The sequence below is a fragment of the Mesoplodon mirus genome (genome assembly GCF_964341445.2).
Source record: "Mesoplodon mirus genome assembly, chromosome: 18".
NCBI lineage: Eukaryota > Metazoa > Chordata > Mammalia > Artiodactyla > Ziphiidae > Mesoplodon > Mesoplodon mirus.
Window position 1 is genome coordinate 1,284,844 of NC_138994.1, and position 22,247 is coordinate 1,307,090.

The window sequence follows — 22,247 nt, forward strand, 5'->3', positions numbered from 1 at the left end:
GAGAGAGAGAGAGAGAGGACCGAGCCTGCTAGTGGCAGTCTGTGGACTCAGCGGGGCTCCCCGAGGGTCCCAGGAGCACACAGAGCGGCGCTCACCATGCTGCTCTGCCGCACCCTGCTTCTCCCGATGGGGCTGTCTGCTTGCACTGTGGCAGGTGACAAGGAACTGGCACTTGATGCTGAAGCTGGGTCCTGGATGACCGTGACCCTGGAGGTGGTACCTTTGGGGAGAAGCAGGGGATGATACATGGTGGAGGAGGCAGAAGATGCCCTTTATGGCTGCCAGGAGAGCAGGTTGTACACTGCAAGGCAGGGTGTCTGCCTCCCCTCTCTGGGCAGGTTCAAGGTCATGGCCCCTGGCCTGGCAGACCTCCAAAGAGGCGCATGCATATGGAAGCAACTGTGTGTGTGTGTGTGTGCGCGCGTGTGTGCATGTGCGCATGCACACACGCTTCATTTAACAAACACTTATTTAACATATAGTATGTTCCTGGCACTGTCCTAAATGCTTCATAAATATTAACCCATGTAATCCTCATATCAGCCGGTGGGGAAGGTACCATTACTATCCCCATTTCACAGATAAGGAAATTGAGGTACGGAAAGGTCAAGCAGTTTGTCCAAGGCTGTGCAGCTTCAAAAGCACAACTGTACAGGGACTTCCCTGGTGGCGCAGTGGTTAAGAATCTGCCTGCCAATGCAGGGGACACGGGTTCGAGCCCTGGTCCGGGAAGATCCCACATGCCGCGGAGCCACTAAGCCCATGTGCCGCAACATGCTGGGGATACAGAGATGTGAAGACGGTCTAATGAACGTCACCCACTGTCATTCTCTCCACTAGTGAGCATCTCTCCCTCTCAGCAGAGCTAAGCAGGGCCTTCATCAGAGGCTGCAGTTAAGGCCAGAGAAGGAGAGGACTTCGGCCAAGGTCACAAAGGTTAACGGAGGAATGAGAACCTAAATCTATAGTCCTTGGTCCAGAACTTTCACCCCATCAGCTCAAGGATGAAAATGTCTTTGCCCAGGGGAGTGGCCTCCACCCCAGGCCACATGCCATTATCCTCACGGGAGGCCCAGGTTCTAGGGCAGGATAAATCCAGGACAATGGTGGTAGTGCCGGGGGAAGAGAGGAAAACAGGAGTCAGAGAGGGGGTTGGAGGGGAAGCAGTCTCACCTCGCCAACTGGGTGCCCACCCCAAGTTCATCAGCTGCCCCCTCCTTGTCTATATTGGAGACATTTCCCAAGATGGAGCAGAACCTGTGCTCTGGAGTCAGACTTCCTGAGTGGCTCTACTGGCTCGACCACCTCCTGTGTGACCTTGAACAAGTCACTTAACCTCCACACGTCTCAGTTTCCCTACCTGTAAAACAGGGATAAATCAGTCCCTACTTCATATGGTTTTGTGAAGAGTAAATGAGATTGTGACCGAGTGTTTGAGCTTTAAGCCAGATGACGTGGGTTTGCATCCTGGCTTCATCTCACATCCTTGCTGGGAATTGCTCTGTGATTCAGTGTTTCCATCCGTAAAATGGTGACAGTAATAGTACTTCATGTGGTTTTGGTGAGGATCAAGTGAATTAATATATGCAAGTGCTTAGGAACAGGGTAAAATGTTAGCTATTAATTATTATTATTATTATTTACAGTATTGTGTAAAATGTGCCAAAGAGCTCAGTGCCAGCACAGAGCTCGTGTTATTGAGATTGTTATTGCTCAGGCTGTCTCCTTGCCCCAACTCTAAGGAACTCTCTGCTTCTTCAGGAAGATGTTGTGCCCAGCATTCAGCTCCAGCTCTGGGAAGTGAAGAGGGGCAAAGCGAGCCAGTTCTTTGGACTGATGGGGAAGCAGGTGGGAGGTGAGTGACAGAAGTGGGCGGGTGCCCAGCGAGGAGGGCTTCTGGGTGGGTTCTGTTACACCAAGCAGAGACCCTAGCTTACAGCAGCTCTTACTCCAGTCCAGTAGGGGTCACTCATGTGATGGGATGGGATAGAGTGTCCATGTCAATTATCACCCAAACCAGGATACTTCAGAGAGTGGTAATTATGCCAGGCAACAGGTGCAAACCAGGGCTGTCTCCAGCATCCGGGGAGTGCAGTCACCCCAAGGGTGGGGACAAATGCATTGCATCCTGCTGGTGACCTTCCTTCAATACAATGGATGACTGTGGAGAGAGGTGGTGGTTCTCAAGAGCCTCTAGATGTGAGGAAAGGCATGGGCTAAGCTTTCTAGTTGATTCTGTTTGGCTCAAATAGAATTATTAAAATGAACCTATGTTCCCTGAGGGCACGCTTGACACGTGATTCACGTCCTGGGGGGACAAGGAGAAAACAGTCCGAACAGAGAGCCGTTTCCTTTTTCTTATTGCCAATATTGTATTTTTTTTTTTTTTTCCAGTACACGGGCCTCTCACTGTTGTGGCCTCTCCCGTTGCGGAGCACAGGCTCCGGACGCGCAGGCTCAGCGGCCATGGCTCACGGGCCCAGCCGCTCCGCGGCATGTGGGATCTTCCCGGACCGGGGCACGAACCTGTGTCCGCTGCATCGGCAGGCAGACTCTCAACCACTGCGCCACCAGGGAAGCCCTGTATATTTTTTAAAGTAGTGCTGGTGAGGATATGAAAGAACTGCCACTTTGGGCTCCCTTGGTGGCACAGTGGTTAAGAATCCACCTGCCAATATAGGGTACATGGGTTCGAGCCCTGGCCCGGGAAGATCCCACATGCCACGGAGCAGCTAAGTCCGTGTGCCACAACTACTGAGCCTGTGCTCTAGAGCCCGTGTGCCACAACTACTGAAGCCCGCGCACCTAGAGCCCATGCTCCTCAACAAGAGAAGCCACCGCAATGAGAAGCCCGCACACTGCAACGAAGAGTAGCCCCCACTCACCATAAGTACAGAAAGCCTGCGCACAGCAACAAAGACCCAACGCAGCCAAAAATAAATAAATAAATTTATATTTAAATATATATATATATATATATATATATTGGGCACATCCATACCCTTTATGGCCATTAAAATGGATGAGGCAGATCTGTGGAAAGATAGAGAAAGATCTCCAAGATACTGGTCAAGTGGAAAAAGCAAGTTATATAACAATATGTAAGATAGGAGTTTACCTGTTTAAAAGAAACCCTACATACTTACACAGATATTTATATGAAAACATAGGGAGAGTTCCAGAAGGATGAATATCAAACTGTCTACAGTGTTTACGCCTAGGATAGGAAGTGGAGGTGAGGGAGAGAGTTAGGAAGGACTTTTCCTACACTATCCTCTACGTTACCATTTTATAGTGGGCATTTATTCAGAGACTGCTTTTTTATTCTTTTTTTGTGGGGGGGGCATGCTGCATGGCATGGGATCGACCAGGGATCGAACCCGTGCCCACTGCAGTGGAAGCACAAGAGTCTTAACTACTGGACCACCAGGGAAGTCCCCAGAGACTGCTTTTGCAATTTAAAAAATATGTATAAAAATAGAGAAAACCTTTCCAGTACCTCCACAAAAAAAAAAAAAAAAAAATAGAGGAAATCAACTTGTGAGCAAATACTTTTGGCCTCAGTTTCCTCCTCTACAAAATGAGTTTTGGACTGGGCCATTTCAGAGCTCTCTACCAAATCCAGCAACCCATGAGGAAGCAGGGGAAGGGATTATAAGAGAAATATTTACTGAGGAATTCCCTGGAAGTCCAGTAGTTAGGACCCCATGCTTCCACTGCGGGGGGCAAAGATTTGATCCCTGGTCAGGGAACTAAGATCCCGCGTGCTGCGTGGCACAGCCAAAAAAAAAAAAAAAATTTATTGAACACTGTGCTCACATGTGATTAAATCTCACAATATCCCCTTTACCACCAGCAGGGAAACTAAAGCTCAGATAGGCTAAATACTTTCCCAAGGATGCCCAGCTGGTGCCAGGCGCAATGACTCCAAAGTATGCGCACTTCCTACTACCCCACACTGCCTCCTACCCAGAGTGTACCTTGTGCGGCCCAGCCACACCAGGACAACAGGGAGCGACTGGAGTTCCATTGAAGACCCACCAACGGTGCGGGATCGCAAAGAGCCATGAGCCCTTTCACCTCACTGGGCCCCCAGGGAAGCGGTGCAGCCCTCATTCCTTCTCTCTCTTTCCCCCAGGAATACCTCCCATCCATCCAGAGAGAAGAGGTAAGTGTTGTCCAGACCTTCCCCCAGCATGCTCCCTGGGGAGAACCGAGCTGTCCAGGGAGGCGGGAGAGGTGCTCTGGCCAGGGCGCACCAGACTGGCCTTGTGGAGGACCGGGGCGGCATGGTTTGGCCGCATGCTAGGCTCCCTGGTTGTTTCCTTAGAGAGGCGGTCTGTGCATACCTGGGGAGTAGCTGCGGGGATATGGAAAAGGCGGGATGAATCTAGTTCTGCCAAAGGTCCAAAATTACCTTGGGTCTAAAGCCTGGAGTTGGAGAAGCTAATCAATCCAGAAGGACCTTAAAAGTGAAAAGCTGTCCTTTCGGTGAAAAGGGAAAAACAATATCAAAAGAAAACCAACCAACCTTTACCCACCACCCTTCAGTGCTCTCAGGAGCAAACCTAACGCCCTAAGACTCACCACATCCTCCCAGGCACCCTCACTGACAGGACTCCTAGCTCCTCTCTTTCCCTGCCTGCCTGCCTGCCTTACCCAGAGCTTGTCTCCATAGCGTGGGCATGGTGCCCTCCTTGGCACACTGCCTTGTACTGTTCTGCTGGGTCACATGGCTGGTGTCCCCAGAGCAGGAACTACCCCACAGGCAGGTAGAGGTCTGCCATCTCCTCTGTCCCCACAGTTTCTATTAGAGGTGCCCACGAGGTGTTAGTGGAAGGGGAGAAGGGAGGGAGAATGGAGGAGAAAGAGGAAGGAATCAGTGAATGCATCAGTGAATGAATGAACCTCAGCTCCTAGGTTGATTGAGAGATGACTCCATTCATGAGGCCCCAGCTCTGGCCCTGTCTTTCTTGGTTCCCAAGACAGCCTTCCTCTACTGCACTCTCTTTTTCTTCTCTATCTCCTCTCTTCACCACCAGGGTATCAGCGAGGACCAGTAGTCCAGGGCCACCTGGGCAGGGGAGGACCATCTACAGAAGGTAGATGAGAGCTTCTACTGGATTGCAAGGGCATAATGAGAAAGCAACCAGACACTTTGCTGCCAGTCTCCACGGTGGGGGCCAGGCAGCTGGCCAGACAGAACAGGCTCCCCACAAGCTATTAGGCAGAGGCCCCATGGAAGAGAGCAATTGAGGTGCAGGGAGATCATGATCCCTTTGATGATCCAGGCCTGTAACAGCCGTAGCCCTGAAGCTGCACCCTCTCCACCCCCAACACACCCAGGCACACCCTGCTCCCCCCTCTCAGGACCAGCTGAAGCTACAGAGTAGTGTGTGGTTTTTCAGACCCTGGAACATCCCCCTTATTCCCTTACTAATCGTTGTTAGAAAGTCTTAAGGTATTTTCTATCCTCAACAATTATAAATAAGGGCAAATGGCCCTGGGAGGGGTAACACCCTAAGTAGTTATCAGCTAACGCCTTCTGGCAGGGGCCACAACCCCAAAGGGGTTCAAGGGGACGCTCAATAAATGAACAGGCATGAAAGTAGATAAGTGAATCGAGCTGGGGAAGGATCCATAGCTCAAGCCAGTCAGCTCAAGAGGAAGGGCAGGGGGTGTCGCAGCTGATCAAAGACGCCAAGCTCAAGCCTGCTTTCCTAATCCTGACCTCTCCCCCCAGAGCCACAGACCTGTGGACCCCTCTCTAGCTTCCCTGATACCTGCTCCTTCCAACATAGGCTCTTGCGAATAAAGATGGGAAAGTCCTCTATATTCCCCCCAAGAGTTTCTCCTAAGTGTCTGAGCCATTCCACTTGAAGGGCCATGGAAGTCAACCCAATGCCAATGTGGAAATGAATGTCCCTCCATGCAGACTGTCGGCAGGAGCCTTAGAAATCATTTTCAGGGATGGAAACAATTTGCCCAAAGTCACACACTGAACTGATAACAGAGCCAGGACTAAACACTGTGTGTCCTGCTCCCTAGGCCAGGGCACTTCCCGTGGCCCCAGGAGGGCCTTTGGAATTTTGAGTGGTGGATTACCACTCCCTTTCTTTAGAGAGGATTAGTGAGGGTTGGCTCGTCCATTCTCTGGAGGTGTTTATGGTTGAAAAACGGGAAGCTGTGCCAGATGAACCTGTAATTTGCCTTAGATATCTGCAGCCAGAGAAACTCGAGTTAGGGACGCGGAGGGCCTTGGGTGGATGACTATGGAAGGGCTCCGAGGGTGGAGGAGGCAGACTAGTCTCCCCTAACCGCCGGCCACGTGCAGCACTCTTGCCAGGCGAGAGGATGAGGACCACTGGTCAGAGTGAGAGCCCCCGCCACGTGCTTCCCAGAGGACGAAACCTCTTTCTCCCTACCTGGACGTGACAGCCAACCAGCCAGCCTCCGTGTCTCCTGTGCTCATCGCCGGCTTGTCCCCACCACCAGGCCCTCACTGAACTCACTGGGGCTCCTCCCAGGACTCTCGGTCTCAAGCAGCAGTTGTGCAAAAGTGCATTGTTGTCACCACTGTGAGCTAGTGACCCTGCCCGCACCCCCCCACACTTGGACCTCACTGCACAGCACGATGAGTCTCCCCCGCTCCTCTAATCTCCTGTGCCCAGAACACAGCAGGGGCTCAATAAGCCAATGAACAGTGGATGGTTTCTTCTCCGGTGCAGGGCAGAGGCCCAGGGATGGCCTGGCATGTCAGCAGTTGGGAGACTTTGCAGAGTTGTAAAGGGAAATACTAAACAGTCGTGCTCCCCACCCGAGGTGGGAAAACAGGCTTGGGACACAGGTAAAGGTGACACACCCTCCCTACCCACCATCATAACCTCAAGGAGCAGAAGTGAGTCCCAGGTCCTTCATCAATTCTTGTGTATGAGGCGGCCCATCAACTGACTGCTTTGCTTTGGGGACACAGGCAGCTAGTCATGCTCCCAGCACTGGGAAGAGCTCTAGAGGAAAGAAACAGGTCCCACTTCAGGGAGCCGCCAACGCCCCCCCCCCCACCCCCCCACCCCCCCGCCTTCTGACGGGGAGACCATTGTCCTGCCCCAGTGGCTCATAGGCAGGCGGGACACAAAGGACCCCAGGATGCTTAGAAAGAGCTAGAATGAAATCCTAGGGGCCAAACCTAGGTAATAAGCATAAAGGTGAACAAAGGACTGAGCTGGGAGTTGTGTGGGTTCGGCAGTAAAGGGAGATTAATTCTCTGGGCTGCGTAACATTCAGCTTCTCTGTGTCCCTCTTTCCAAAAAGAAAATGGGTTAGGGGCTTGGCGGGGGGGCGCCTGATTCTTTGGGGGTGGGGTCGTTAGGCTGTTTAAAAGGTGGTAGAGAGGCCAGGCCCTTCATCTGGGTGCCAGGGAAGGTTTTAGTGACACAGCAGAGGCCCTGAGAGGCCAGACGTGTCTGCACAACCAGTTAAGATTCTTCTGTTTGACCTGTAGTGAAAGTCTCCATCTCAAGACTGACTGTTCATCATCATTCTTCCTCATTCTCACACCTTACCCGTGTCCAGGGAGAAATATGCGAGTAGGGGGCAGTGCCAGCCTTCTCCTGACTGCAGGCCCCCCGGGGTCCAGCACGCCCTCCAAAAAAGTCCAGCTCACACTCCAAAGGAAAATTAGCTCTTACTGGAAGGACTGGCACACACATGCAGAGATGGGAGAAGTTGTTGGTGGCCATCTCTGGAGGTGATCTACCGCACCTCTTTTGTGAGATAAGGGTATAGGTTCCTAAAAACTTTGGAACTGACTAGACATAAGGTGAGTGGTTTCCAGAAACAAATACCCAGTTGAGAAAGACTGAATGGACATGACTTATCAAGGATAAGGGTGTTTCCATCTCACATAGAACGTCTGGGAGGAGCAATGGAGCCAAAGTTGTGCAACAGCACAGGTTATTTTCTCCACTCTGGGGCACAAATAAACAAACTCCCAAACCCCATCTACACGTATTGCACAAGACAGAAGGGACAAACTGATATTGCAGCAAGGGGCATTTGTCACCACTGGGCAGCTTTTTTTTTCTCCTTAGTGACATTCATTGGCATTTTGTTGAAGATACCACAAAGGAAGTGGGCAATTACACTGCCCCCGTCGGCAGGAGACCGTCTGGAAGAGACAAGTCATGCAAGTTTACAGCAGAAAGCGCTGGAGCCAACCCAGAGGAGGTCCACTTCTACAATTCCATATCAACGAATAGCAAAAAGTAGCTTCTAGAATTCCTAGCATACATCATATATATTTAGCAGAAGAGTTTTCACCTTATTCTCTGAACACGCAAAACCCTGTAGAGCGCCGTGTATATGTGCGCACCTGTGAGGATCCTAACGTCGAGCCGGTGAGCCAGGCCTTCTCCCTGTCATCACTGTACCTCACTTAGCGGGACCTGTCATCTCTTACACAAAGAACTAGTCGTGGGCTGTGAGTGAAGGCAGGTGGGTGGGGTTCCTGCCTTTCCACTGGAGCTTTCTCAAACCAGGGTTTCTTATTTATTAACCCCAGTTCAGAAATGGACTTCAAAGGCTCAATTTCCTAAACTGTAGACAAATGTGTGCATATTTGCATTTATGTACATTTTTAAAAAAAGACCTGATGCTTTGATTAGATTCTCAAAAGGTCAGAAGGAAAGTAAAAAGGGGAAGGACCACTGAGAGCTACACCGCTTGATTCCAGCACCTTTCATACAAACCACACTTCTTCAATGTTTGGCATATCAATTGCTCTTCAAAGGAGGAAAAGGCAGCCATGTTTATGACTACAGTTACTAATATACATTCAAAAAGCTGCTTTTCATTGGTTTCATATTCCAGAAGGAATGTGTGCTGTAAGCAAGCTGTGGTATTTTTCTATACTGGCTTCACATGAACTCCTTTAGAGGCCATTCCTAACCCCAGCGAGGCAACCTGCCCAGAACTACAGGGACAAACCAAAGCTGAGGACGTGTCAAAAGCATCATCTTCCCTATGAAGGGCACACCATAGTCTTAAAAGTTACTTAATATGACTCACTGTTAACCCTGTGAGAAATGGGAAAGCAGGCACAGAGGCATCAGATGACTCACAATAGCGTTGTCAGAAGCATGGGATTTGGAATCAGAGGAGCAAGGCTCTCATTCTGTTTCTATAACCCAGCAGCAAGACCTCTGAGCCTCAAATTTTCTCATGTGGAAAAGGGCTTACAATACTCACCTTACGGTGGTGGCGTTGTAAGGACTGAAGGAAACCATGTAAGTAAAGGGACAGACAGTGCTTGCGAAACAGTTTATTCCTAAGTCGGAAGCAGAGCCAGAATGAAGCACATCTTTGTTTCCTGGTTTAGGTCTCTGGCCTCCAAATGCTGCCTATAGGAGCAACTAAAATCAATTCTTTCATCTTAAAGTTTTCACCAGTGTTGTCATCTTTGTGGCAGTGGAAGCCACTAGAAGCATGGGAGTCTACAGTTGAAGCAAGGAAATCTAACTAGAAGGGAGATGATAATTCATTAAGGAATCAAAAAAGCCAAGAAAGCAAATGATATAGGTTCTCAAGCTGGACAGACCAAAATATGTGTCTTTGACGCTTCCTGCGTCACCCTGTGATCTAGGTTTCCTTCTGCAAAACCGGTGTGAATTTCCACTGCACTGAGCTAACGTGAGGGTCAAACAAGGCAGTGTGAAGGTACCCAGCACAGTGCTGAGCAGATAGGAAGCAACCAGCTCGTGCTAGGGCTCTCTCCCTCCCTCCAGAAATAGAGTAGGTGCTTCCACTTAGAGAGTTTCAGGAGCTAGATCCAGGAATGACTCCAGACTTTTGCTCTTCTAATGAAGGAGCCTAAGCAGCTGAGCTTCTTTTGTGTAGGTAAAAAGGAGTCAGAGGGGACAGGCTGACTCAAAGTAGCCAAGGAAGTGAACAGTCTCTTCCCATACCTGTAAGGATTTAAACCAGAGAAATCTTCCTTCGATTTCTAGGTGAGGAAAAGGGGGTGCAATCAGTGGAGGCTTGGGATCCGTCCGCACTGTGCACAAAACTTCAAGTGCCTTGACCTCTCAGCATCCATTCTCATGGTCCACATTAACTACCTAAATTTTTTCAAAATGTGAGAGAGAGCAGAATTTCCCTTTGATGCAAATACCTAGAACAGGGAGATGTGGGCACACATCTTTCTAAGATGTGTAAGAAGGGTCTTTTTATAAGCTTGAGCTTCTCTCCATCCCATCTCCCACCCCCAGTCAAGTGACACACTGGACTCTAAGCTTACCAAGGAGGACCCTCAGTTTGTCTGCCAGGAGAAGCTCTCACCATGCTGGCTGCAGTGGGCAAAACCACCCTCCTCCTCTCCACCATATAGCGAAGTGCCCGGCCAACCTTTTCCTGCTCTAGGTAAATGCTACAGGAAAATGCAGCTACTTTCAGAAATCATCTCAACCCGAGAGAGACAACGATTAGAGGTGGCACTGCTCACTACTGGCAAATAAGCCTGGAGACAAGAAGGGACCCACCTTTTCCCACTTCCCACAGCTACCGACCGTACCCCATGTATCCTAACTTCCTGCTGGGTTTTCTGTCCTTGAACTTAATGAACTTAATGAAAGAATGGATCATACAGACTACTTATTGCTATGCATACCTATTATCTGGAACCAGAGTGTGGCAGGGAGAGTTTATCCCATCAAGTAAACAAGCTCAGAGTAAGCACTGCCTCCACAGATACCCTGCATCACAGAGGAAGAAACAACCTTCCCCAGCCACAAACCACATCCCTCAACAGTCAGTTTACTGCTAGGAAAATAAATCCCAAGTGCATTACCTATTAGCAGCAGGTCAGGGGCACCATTTTGTACTCAAAATGAGAGCTCCTAGGTGGAACAAGACTTGAGCAGAGAACATGCTTTATTGAGGAGCAGATATAGAACAGCACATTCTACCACATGTGGGGAAGGATTAGCTTCTGTAAAAGGCCTTTACCCCTTAAGAAAACCCCCAGTGAAGTTGCTTTTGGATAAATTTTAACAGTGACACTGAAACTGGCAGGGAGCTGCCACTGAACATGCTTAAAATTAGCTCCCCCCAACCCACAGTGAATATAAGTAGTGTACAAAGATGACAAGAGAAAGGCACAAATGACCAGAGTTGGGATTGTGGTGAGGGTTCCACATGAAGACAGCAGTGTTGTAGAGACCAAGTTGGAAAGGGTGACATGTCATACATCAAAAGCTGCCCCAAGATAGCAGGTTATAATGGGCTAGAGAGAAATTAGAGGGAGCATCTCTTCCTTCACTTAAACAACACCAAAAATAGGAGACCAGAGAATGGGGGGATGGTGGTAAATCCCAAAAAGGAAATGGAGGAGGAGTTCTTGGAAGGGCATAAGCACTTCAGTCTTCGAGGGAGGGGGAGGCACTGTTGAAGAGGGAAGCGAACCTTGGCAGGGGCGGCCGTTCTGCCTCGCTGGGTCATGGGCTGAGACACGGAAGTCATTTTCAATCACTTCTCCAAGGATGTTCAGACAAAAGCAGTGTAACTTCAGTGTAACTTATGTGGAAGCACAGGGATGCTATATCAGACTGGTACTGGTGAAAAGGTTTCTGCAGTATAATTAACCAGTTAACATGCAGCATGAGAGAGAGAACTGGAAATTACTTTGGCACCTGCAAACGTAAAGACGGGCAGGGAGTGAAGAGAAGAAAGCATTTACTACTGGGCACTTTCTGGTGAGGCAAATAGTAGTATTCCATTCCCTTCCACCAAGACGTTGCCCACTGCCCACAGGTGAACTCAAATCCAAATACAGAATCACCACTTCTCAATTCTTTTCTCCATCTCATTCAGATAATGTGCTGTAACCAAGACTAATCCCTGCGAGGCTTCAAAAGTATTTGGCTCTGGTCAGCCTGATACTGATCAAAAACAGGTCTTTCAGGGAAAATGGAGGAAAAAACTTAAAGTGAGATGAAATCCAAAGGGAAGGGACCCCTCCCAGCACACACACACACTCAGAAGCGTTACCTCTTCCCTGCCCCTCCAAGAACACAGGTAAGGAGTAACTGGGAATGTCCTGGTGGCAGTAACCGTGGTTGGTGGTCTGGTGACTGGGCGGCAAGAAGAAGCACTATTACAAAGTTTAGAGACACGACACAACCTCATGGGGCCAGAGGAGAGAACCAGTGACTGGACAGGTACAGTACCAAAACAGAACACCTTGGGTCAGTGCTACGAGGGACCCGCACTCGAGTCTAGTGCAGGATCCCATCCGGGCAACCTCACTGAGGCCGAGCATCAGTTCCTCAGAACCAGCGTCTGCAGTGTGCACGGAGGGCGGAGCCAGGACAGCCCTGAGGGGGGCGGGCCCTCCCCAGAGGATACTGCACTTGCCAATCACCAGAGCAACAGAAATGACAGACAGATCCCTAGGGTACGGATTCCTACTGCTGGGGTTCGCTGGCTCGGAGTAACCGGGCACTTTAAGTGCCCTTGGGAGGGGTCCATTTTAAACAGCTTGGATCCATGGTTTTATTGGAGTTGGATCTTTTGGCCTCTTTGGCTATCCACTCATCAATCAGGTCCTGAGGGAGAACAATGGGAAAAAGTATTATATACATTCAACTAAAACATGTTTATAAGTGGATTTCAAAAGGATTATCAGCAAAGAAGAAATGGCCCTTACATATTTAATACTATACTAAGGTGTGAGGCAGGTATATATAAAAAAATTCTCTTTTGATTTACCCAGTGCTCTCCTACCTAATCCATTTCTTCCTGCTATGCCTTCAGTAAGACCTGAAAATCATTATTCATCTTCCATCATTGAACGTTGTAAGTCAATTTAAAAAAATTTTAAATTGGCATGAGTTGAGATGGCATTTGTTAAAGGAAGTTAACACCACTTCCACAGGCCCTGGAGTTTATGAAGATTCTCCTCCACAGATGGGCACTCTTCATCCGATCTAAGAAAATCATCAAAGGATAGAAGCACGATTGTGCAACATAAAGCTGCTTAACTGGAGCTGCTTACACGTCTGTCATTCAAATCTGAGACAGGAGCTTAAGATAAGCCTAACAATGAGACCAAGTAAAGGATGCGTAGAGTCAGACTCCTTTAAGAAGGGAAGGTTACCTATAAGGTGTGAAGGCCCCACTTTGCTCTGCTAGGTCTCAAGGGACATTAAGCAATGAGCAAGAGGCTGATAGTAACTTTACCTGTCTCTTCAAAACTAGGTGTTTTCCTTTCCAATATTTGAGCATCTGAAGGGCTTGCAGGGTGCTGACAATGTCCACAGGATTCACAGCTGTCTCCTGGCTAATTTCTGAAACAGAAGAGATACTGAGAACTTGGCCAAAATGCAGACACCACCCCCGCCCCGCGCCACCAAGGCCCCCTTTCCCTTGGCGGAAATCTAGACGCAGACTCCAAATGTTTGGAATCTTCACTACTTGACCCAAGCTGTTCAGAAGAAATTTACAAAGCATTCATTTGACCAGTTAAAATAACTACAGAAGAGGGATATTACAGCAGGAAACCATTTGGCCCCTATAAAAATCAAGGTCAAAGACAGACCAAACTAAATTCTTCCATCCTCACATAAATATTCAGGGATGTTAGAATTTCCTGTGCGTGCCAAAAGACTTGAAGTTTTTCTTCTTTCTTGACTTTTGTTTAGAATTAAAGTGTCAGCAACCTGAGATTTGAGACGCAATAACGAATGTCTGAATAAAACCTATCTATAAAACACATTTTCAGACTTCCCTGGTGGCGCAGTGGTTAGGAATCAGCCTGCCAAGGCAGGGGACACGGGTTCGAGCCCTGGTCCGGGAAGATCCCACATGCCGCGGAGCAACTAAGCCCGTGCGCCACAACTACTGAGCCTGCACTCTGGGGCCCGCGAGCCACAACTACTGAAGCCTGCGCTGTGCTCCGCAACGGGAGAAGCCACTGCAATTAGAGGCCGCGCACCACAACGAAGAGTAGCCCCCGCTCACCTCAACTAGAGGGAACCTGCGTGCAGCAACGAAGACCCAACGCAGCCAAAAATAAGTAAATAAATAAAGTTCAAAACTCAAAAAAAAAAAAAAAAAATTTAAAAAACAAAAAAAAACCCACCACATTTTCTCTGTAAGAAACCAAATCATATAACCAGTCCCAAGAAACCAAATCGTATGACTAGTCCCAAGGGCCAAACACTCTGGAATCCTTAGGCACCTTTAGTGAGTGGTCCACGTTAGTGGGCCTTCTGCTCTCATATTCAGATGAAACACAGAATGGGGCATTTTCTTTGCAGGTTACAAAGCATGAACAGGGCCAAAAAGAAAAGTCAGAATATTCAGTGGAACTAACATCTTGAGTAACAACCATTTTCTAAGAGTCAAAAACCAACCTTTGATAGAAATCTCTTTGCCTTGGAAATTATGCAGGTAACGAAGAAGCACTTCTTTCCAGTAACTGCGGTAGCTTATGAGCCCCAGATCTGAGAGTGGACGCTCTGGGGAGCCAACTTTTTCTTCCACTTTGGAAAGCAAATAACCTGCCAGGGAACAATACAGACACTGTGTCTCACCCTAGTAAGAACAATGTACCAACATGGAAAAAGATTGAAAGAGCAGAGTCTGCTTTGCAATATCAATTAGGGTTCAGTCATTTAATGCAATACTATGTTGGCTGCCTTTGTACAAACAAAAGGGGACGAATGTGTATTTACATTTACTTATAATAGACATTAAAAAAACTCTGAAAGGCTTCACTAGAAACTTATCAATGGTTATCTGTACGTATGTGTTAAGAACAGAGTAGATGAGGAATTCCCTGGCAGCCCAGTGGTTAGGACTCAGCATTTTCACTGCCTGGGGCCTGGGTTCGATCCCTGGTCGGGGACTAAGATCCCACAAGCCAAGTGGTGCAGCCAAAAAAAAAAAAAAAAAAAAAGCCGAAAAACAAAAACAAAGAACAGGGTAGATGGGAACAGAGATTGGGAAGTCATTTCACTATATAGCTATTAATCTTTTTCAAATTTTTGAACTTTAAGAATGGGTTATCTCAGTACTGCCTATGAAATACTAGTGGGGGGCGGGGATGGATACTATCTGAATTTCACTAAGTCACTAGTTTTAACATCTAAATGTCTAACTTTCAACACCATGGGGATGTAGTCAGCAAGATTCATACCCCAGCAAACTACCGGATAATTAACCTGCTTTCTTCAACAAATAAATAGCAAAGAAAAAAAAGAGATGGAGTGGGAACTTTCATACTAAAAGTGATTTATAAGCTACATCTATCAATCCCAATATCAGTTCTATCTGGATTTGAGTAAAAATAAATTTTTTTTAAAAGAATAAAATCACAAAATAAGGAAAATTTGAATAGTATAATTTATGACATTAAGGAATTTTTTGGTTTTTTGGTATTTTTTAAGTATAACAGACCTTATTCTTTTAGAGACACCAAAATAGTTGAGGGTGGGACTATAGGTAAAACAAGATTGGCCATAAAATGGTAATCATTACAGGGGAGTTTATTATACTGTTATGCTACTTTTGTATATGTTTGAAAATTTCCATAAAGTTTATAAAATAGGTGTTACCTATTCAAAGATATACAATCCCCTCACACCCTTAGTGGATTGTGCCATTTCCTGATTCATCTCTTACCAGATGGCTTAAAAAAAAAAGGATCACAAAACTGTTTCTAAGAATTCTAATTTGACTAAAATATGTCATGTTACAGTGAATATCAAATAAAACACGGTTGAATCTCATTATTCACAGTAGTTATATTCTACAAAGTCACAGTGAACACTGAATTAGCGAATATTGAACCACTGCTCTTAGGGGAGATACAGGGTTAGGTTCCTGTGGGCTGCTGGTCATATTTTTGTCAACCAATCAATACATAGCCTCGTTTTATGTGCTTCTGTTTAAAAACACCTATTTAATACATATTGATGATTCATTAACAGTAAACTAACAGCCAACAGCACAATAATGCATGCCTGAATAAAACCTATCTATAAAACACACTTTCTCTGTAAGGCACATCACAGCCTTCCGAGACAGTACTTCAGCACTACGCTTAGGGACCATTTAAAATCAGCAACAGTGAATTCCCTGGCGGTCCAGTAGTTGGGACTCCACGCTTTCACTGCCAAGGGCCCAGGTTCAATCCCTTGTTGGGGAACTAACATCCCACAAGCTGTGCGGCACGGCCAAAAAAAAAAAAAAAAGAAAAGAAAATCAATAATAAAAAGCACAAAAATACGGGGATTTCCCTGGTGGTCCAGTGGTTAAGACTCCGCACTCCCAATGCAGGGGGCCCAGGTTTGATTCCTGGTTAGGGAACTAGATCCCGCATGCATGCTGCAACTAAAGGTCCCGCACACCACAACGAAGATCCCAGACAACTAAGACCTGGCGCAGCCACATAAATAAAGATTTTAAAAAAAGGCACAACAATATGAATGACATGGCACTAATAGACCGTGAAAAGGACACTGGCTTAAACACAGAGAGCTGAAACGAGGCACCTTGTTTAACCTCATCTGGGAATGCATGGTGACTTTTTTTTTTTTTTTGCTGCCATGGGCATGTTGATTGATTTTGGGCTTATGAATAAAATTTTCATGAGTAGGCAAATTCCCCAATACAGAATCCATGATTAATAAGACTGCCTCTAGACAAGAGCTCACAAAACTAGAATTCTTAACACCCAAGAACAAATTTGAAGTCTTATGCATGTATGTGCTCTTGGTAAGTCTCAAACTGGGGTAATCCTAAAGAGCTTACTTTACCATCCTCTGTATCTCCCACCGTTAGGTACCAACTCAGGGTCCTGTATTCATTTGAGTGTTCAATGTGTATCAGGCCAACTGACAATGTTCAGATTTCTTCCACTTACTCATTCACTTAATACCAGTGTAATTCCACTACGTGCCAGGAACTGTATAGATAGATCACAGGACAAAAAGACAAACAACAATATTCACATGGTCCCTGCTTGTGGAACTTATGACTTTCCTGTTTCACTTACTGAAATCAATGAGCATCTTGCCATAGCCCTGTCTCATGTACTGAGGCATGGTAAGGATACAGGATACATTGTAGTTGAGGAATGAATTCTTTTCCTAAAATCAAGAGCAAACAGATGAGCGGGTCATGAGAATTTGGAACCAAAGGTGTCAGCAGTCCCACAGATACAAAACAAGGTTGCTTGCAAAATATATGCTAACTAGTCCTGAGGAGTGGCTGTCAGGCTCATAGCTGGTACATCCACACCCTTTATGATGATCCCAGGGTTTCCCTAGCTCTAAGATTTCCGGTCTCATCTTAAGGGGGCTGACTCTGGGTTCCTTACAGGCACAGAGCAGGGCAAGAAGGTTTAGAACGTGAGTCAGTCTAGAGCAGCCCTCTTTAAGAGCAGTATTTCAAAAGAGTGTTGCCTACTGGAGAAGGGAGGGAATCCAAACAGTAAGTCCCCATTCTGGAAGGGGGTCAAAACACAATTAAATCACATACTGCATGATTCCATTTATGTGAAATGTGCAGAACAGGCAAACTTACAGACACAGTCGGGCTGGGAGGGAATGAGTGGAAATGAGGAGTGACTACTTATGGGTACAGGGTTTCTTACTGGGGTAACAAAAACTGATTGTGGTGACTGCCAGGTGGTGGCACAACTCTGTGAATATGCTAAAAACCACTACACCATACACTTTAAATGAGTGAATTGTATGGTAGGGGAATTATATTTCAATAAAGTTGTTATATTAAAAAGTCATAAGCAAAATCTGGCCTTGAGTCTTTAAAGGCACAGTGGCGTTATCAACTGAAGGAGCCCAGCTAGAAAACCAGGCAAAAGGAACATATTCCTGGTTTTAAGCTAATAACACAGAGGAGAGCAAAGCCAGGAGAGTTGGTTGGCTTGACTACAAGATGTGGGCTTGTGGGTTAGTAGGCAGGGCCCTGGCCAGTAATTAATGGGCAGCTTCAATCCACAAGTCCAGAAATGAATAAATCAGAAGCTTTTAATAAAGAATTGCACATTTTCATTAGATAACCTTTGATCCGTGGATTTCCACCCCACCCCTTGCCAGCCTTTAAGGGAAGGGCTGTCCTCGCTGCCCAGGGAACTGCCCCTTTCCATCAGTGATCTGAGCCACCATATGCCAACATCAATCACCCTGCTCTGGTCATCAGCTTCTTAATCTCCAGATCCTGCTGACCTTGGAAAAATATCCAATCAGGTGACAACCAGTGTTGTCTGCTTCTGTCATAACATAGAACAGGAAGGGTTCCACATCATAATATAATGTCTTGTGGTCCAGAAAAAGCTTGGCCAACAGGCACAGGTTTTGGCAGTAGATCTGGAAGTAGAGAAACAACGTTTATGTGTGGGCCAGTGATTCTTATACTTATCAGATAAAGGCCTAAAATTTAAAGGTCATACCATTATTGTTAATGAAGCAGAAATTGTGTATTTTGGCCAATAGAAGAGTTCTATCTTCTTTACAAGGTGAGATGGAGATAAAACAAATTTCTGAAACCTGTGAATGTACAACACTTTCACCCCCTTTTCTGATGTCAGCACATAAAACAAATTTCTGAAACCTGTGAACGTACAATACTTTCACCCCCTTTTCTGATGTCAGCACTTTTTACCTTGTTTTTCTTGCCATCCACTTCAAACACAGAGATTGAACCTTTGCGATATATCTCATCTCCGGGTGGGTGTTTCCACACACACTTAGCCTGCAAGAGAATGGAATTCACATCAGAGAAACAAACCTTCCCAGTAAGACTGCTGCCCAAAAAGGAAAAGGAATCACAGGTCAAATTTGTTAGCTGAGATGGACAGCTGGACAAACCTGAGAACATACAGCAAAACAGATTTTCTTTTTAGTGAAACAAATAAAGGCTTCTCAAGTCACTGCAATATATTTGTGGTATTTTTATAGCAGTTTGGAACAGGTTTTCTGGATTATATTCTGGCACTGTTCCAACCCAGGAGATTAAAATCATCTAACCACGTAAAAGCAAGATAAATTAAAAAAAAAAATACCCCTAGCTTATTATAAAATGCCTTGTGCCAACAGGAAATTCTTAAGCAGCTTATTTCCAGCAGCTGAGAGTTGCTAAGTAAAGGTACTCTCACCTTTACCAGAAACTTCTCATTACCACCTAAACCATTATGGTCTTTTTTTCAGATTAGAAAACAGACCCAGTGATAAAAACCATGCCCCCCTCTCCAAGTGTTCCGTTTGTTATACTATAATGAAATAGGAGCATGTCCTTCTGTGGCTTTTAAAAAAAAAAAAAAAAAAAAAAAAGGCAAGGAAGCCTGGTTGAGCAGCAGGAAGCAGGGGGAGCGGAGGAGGGAGGAAGACAGGACAACGGACGCTGACTTGGCCACAAGGGGGCACAAGGTTCTCCTTTCCTCACCCTCAATTGCTAATAGATTTAATGCAGCCGGGAAGCCACTGCTGTAAATGGGTGAATTTTTTAAAGGTTTTATGTAAAAATACTTTTAAAAATATCATTTAAAAGGCATATGTATATGGAATATTTTTTATTAAATTTTATTGTGACTCTTTTGGTCAACTCAAGAATCATGCCTCGATTTGTCACATGTAAGGCCACATACGCAGTAACTGGTCTTGTTTCAAGAAAGCTCCACCTGTAGTTTGTTCCTATCTCCACCCCTTTACTCATGCTGGCTTTTCCCAACAATAAGCAAACGAACAACAATTATCTGTTCAGAAACAGAAGCCAAACTGTTGGCCAAATGGCCAAAGAAAGCCCATTTCTGTGATTATGCCTAAAGCAATAGGAATCTTCAGAGGTGTGAATTAAAATAGGTTTTTATTTCATGAAATTCAGTTTTTGTAACTCATATAATACAGTAGAGAACCTCAAATATTCAGAATGTTTACCTGATCCTCAGATTTATCTAGTCCCTTTGTTTCCTCCCCCTACTACTATTTCTTGCCTTTTTGCTACTTCATTGGTTAGTGCCACTAAATAAACAGAAACAAAAAGAAAAAGGGCATAAATAGTAAGCAGTTCATATCAATAAAAATACCAGTCTTTCACATAGCAAACCCTAAATTAGGTTATCTCCATGGACTTCAACCATGGAGTCCAGTCCTCACTCACTCACCCACCTGCCCTCCCTCCCCCTCCCCCCTCCCCCCTCCCCACATCCTTCCCCACCCAGTCTAGTGGGAGCCTAGTGGGCTGGAGTCTAGAGGGCTTAATTAGCAGTGGCAGTTCTGGGCCACTATGTACTCTAGAGTTGGGAACACAAAAAAGCAGTTATCACCAAACTGGGGAGAAGAGTGTTATGACAGAAATCATAGGAAGTCTGGGTTATAGATTCTCAGCATGTGGAAATCCTGGGAAATAAAGACAGAAGGGGAAGGGAAAAGAGACACCCTAAAAGGCCTTAGAGCCACAATTACGTTGTGACTATGGAAATAAGAAAAAAGATAGGTTTCCCCGCCTGACAGACTAATCTCCACCCCCGACCCTTCCCCATCCCTGCTCCATGGCAGAAATTCCCTTTAAGACAAAACTTTTCATTCCATACCTAGGGAAAGAAAAATGGCTTAAAACGGCAGAATACCTAGTGAGCACATCTGTCAACAATAAAATCAGATTCAAGTGTTTATTCCTATTTTCACAGGAATAAGCCCGTTCAGAAACCAGAAGACACTAAGCAACTCAAGGGAGACGCTGACCTAAGGACCCATTCTGTTAATTTCGTAATTTGTCTTTCTTAAGCAAGTGTTCATTTAACACACATTTATGGGGCATTAACTGCCCATGCTAGCTGCTAGGGACACAAAAGGTGAGTCACGTCCCATCTCTGTCTAATGAAGGTCTATCTAATGAAGTCCATTTATTTTCATCTAGTTGAGACACAGAAAAACTGTGGGCAGAGGTAATTCACATCCCAAGGGAGAAACAGACAAGAGCAGGCAGCAAGAAAAAAGACAGGGAGATGAGTATGACAGGATGTGGTTAAGGGCCACCCAGGCTTGCCACAGGCTGTATATCCCGACTCTGAAATGTGGCTTTCAATTTCCTGTGCCTTCCTCCCGTTTCTGTGGACCACTTAGAGGTGCTTAGATAGATGTCTAAATCTAGAGATCCCATAGCTTATCACCACCACGGTCATGGACCCCCAAACAACGTACCATGTGTCGGCGGAGTATTGTTTGGCTCTTCATGTATTTTAAACAGAATTCACACATGTAAAGACGTCCCAGTCGTGCATATTCCTCAGGATAGGGAGAATGGTACCACGTATCAAGCTCATAGCGACCAAAAGCAATTGTTTTAATCATGTTGCTCCCCTCTGTGATTTGGCCTTGCAGCCTTAACTTCTCCTATTGTCGACAAGAGATTAAGTCAAAGGAGGATTAGAATTGATCATTTCTGTTGTTGTTAAGCTGTGTGCACGCCACCATGCTAGGCTATGAGAAAAAAAAAAAATCAGATTTGGCTTCTATCTCAAGAGAAACTTGCAGTGAAGAGAACTACAGGAGCATAGATAACCAGAGCCAGGAAGCTTACAGAAAATGTACTTACTATCTGCACTGCCCAGAGCACAGATCTCAATAGTGGCTTTTCTCTGCTCCCTACCACACTTTGGGCCTCATCTCCTGAACATCAGAACAAGTCCTTGGTAAAATTTTATTTTTACCAGCCAGAACCAAACTGAATTATAAAAGGCAATCTATCACAAATACTCCCTACACCTTTACGAAACATTCTAAAACTGAACAAAAGATTCTTTAGAATGTGCTTTACATATCTGCAGCTTTTATAAAGCTGCGAGGATCTGCATGACATACACCCATGGCAGCCATCCTCTCAACTGAGGTCCTTTAAAAAATATTTTTGAAAGAGGGATGATGCTTTAATTCTGGAATCTAAAGCTAGAAAGTAGAAGGTATTTTTGGATGGCTGTCCCCACTCAGCGGCTATGAGTTGGCTACAGAAATAATTTTGAATAACCAGGTAAAGAGTTGTGAAAAGCTGGCCTAGGAAATCCTCTGTTCCAGGGTAGGATAGAGAAAACCAGCAGCAGCAACCCAGCCTAGCCAAGGGCAGCTATCAAACCCTGCCTCCCACAAAACTTTCAACAAGTCTATTCGAGAATTTTTAAATAAAGTATTCAATATAATTTTTTTAAAGAGGAAGATGAAATTCACTTTACAAGC

At 45.9% G+C, this 22,247-nt stretch overlaps 2 protein-coding genes across 3 annotated transcripts in view; one reads left to right on the forward strand and one right to left on the reverse strand.

Annotated features, from left to right (window-relative positions):
- Positions 1-96: 96 nt before the first annotated feature.
- Positions 97-5,110, forward strand: TAC4 (tachykinin precursor 4; the record flags this gene model as incomplete). Its single annotated transcript, XM_082604371.1, has 4 exons — positions 97-213; positions 1,762-1,855; positions 4,139-4,168; positions 5,043-5,110. The coding sequence occupies 4 exons, from the start codon at positions 97-99 to the stop codon at positions 5,108-5,110; spliced, it is 309 nt and encodes a 102-aa protein (XP_082460497.1).
- A 5,798-nt stretch (positions 5,111-10,908) lies between these two features.
- The window catches only part of KAT7 (lysine acetyltransferase 7), a 30,859-nt gene continuing 19,520 nt past the window's right edge, over positions 10,909-22,247 (reverse strand). For both annotated transcript variants that reach the window (XM_082602665.1, XM_082602664.1), the window contains 7 exons: positions 21,219-21,410; positions 18,682-18,771; positions 18,246-18,386; positions 17,054-17,147; positions 14,409-14,555; positions 13,234-13,340; positions 10,909-12,599 (listed from right to left, as the gene is read on the reverse strand). In XM_082602665.1, coding sequence (XP_082458791.1) covers positions 12,498-12,599; positions 13,234-13,340; positions 14,409-14,555; positions 17,054-17,147; positions 18,246-18,386; positions 18,682-18,771; positions 21,219-21,410 — 873 coding nt within the window. In that variant the 3' untranslated portion in view covers positions 10,909-12,497. The remainder of the gene's footprint in view (positions 12,600-13,233; positions 13,341-14,408; positions 14,556-17,053; positions 17,148-18,245; positions 18,387-18,681; positions 18,772-21,218; positions 21,411-22,247) is intronic.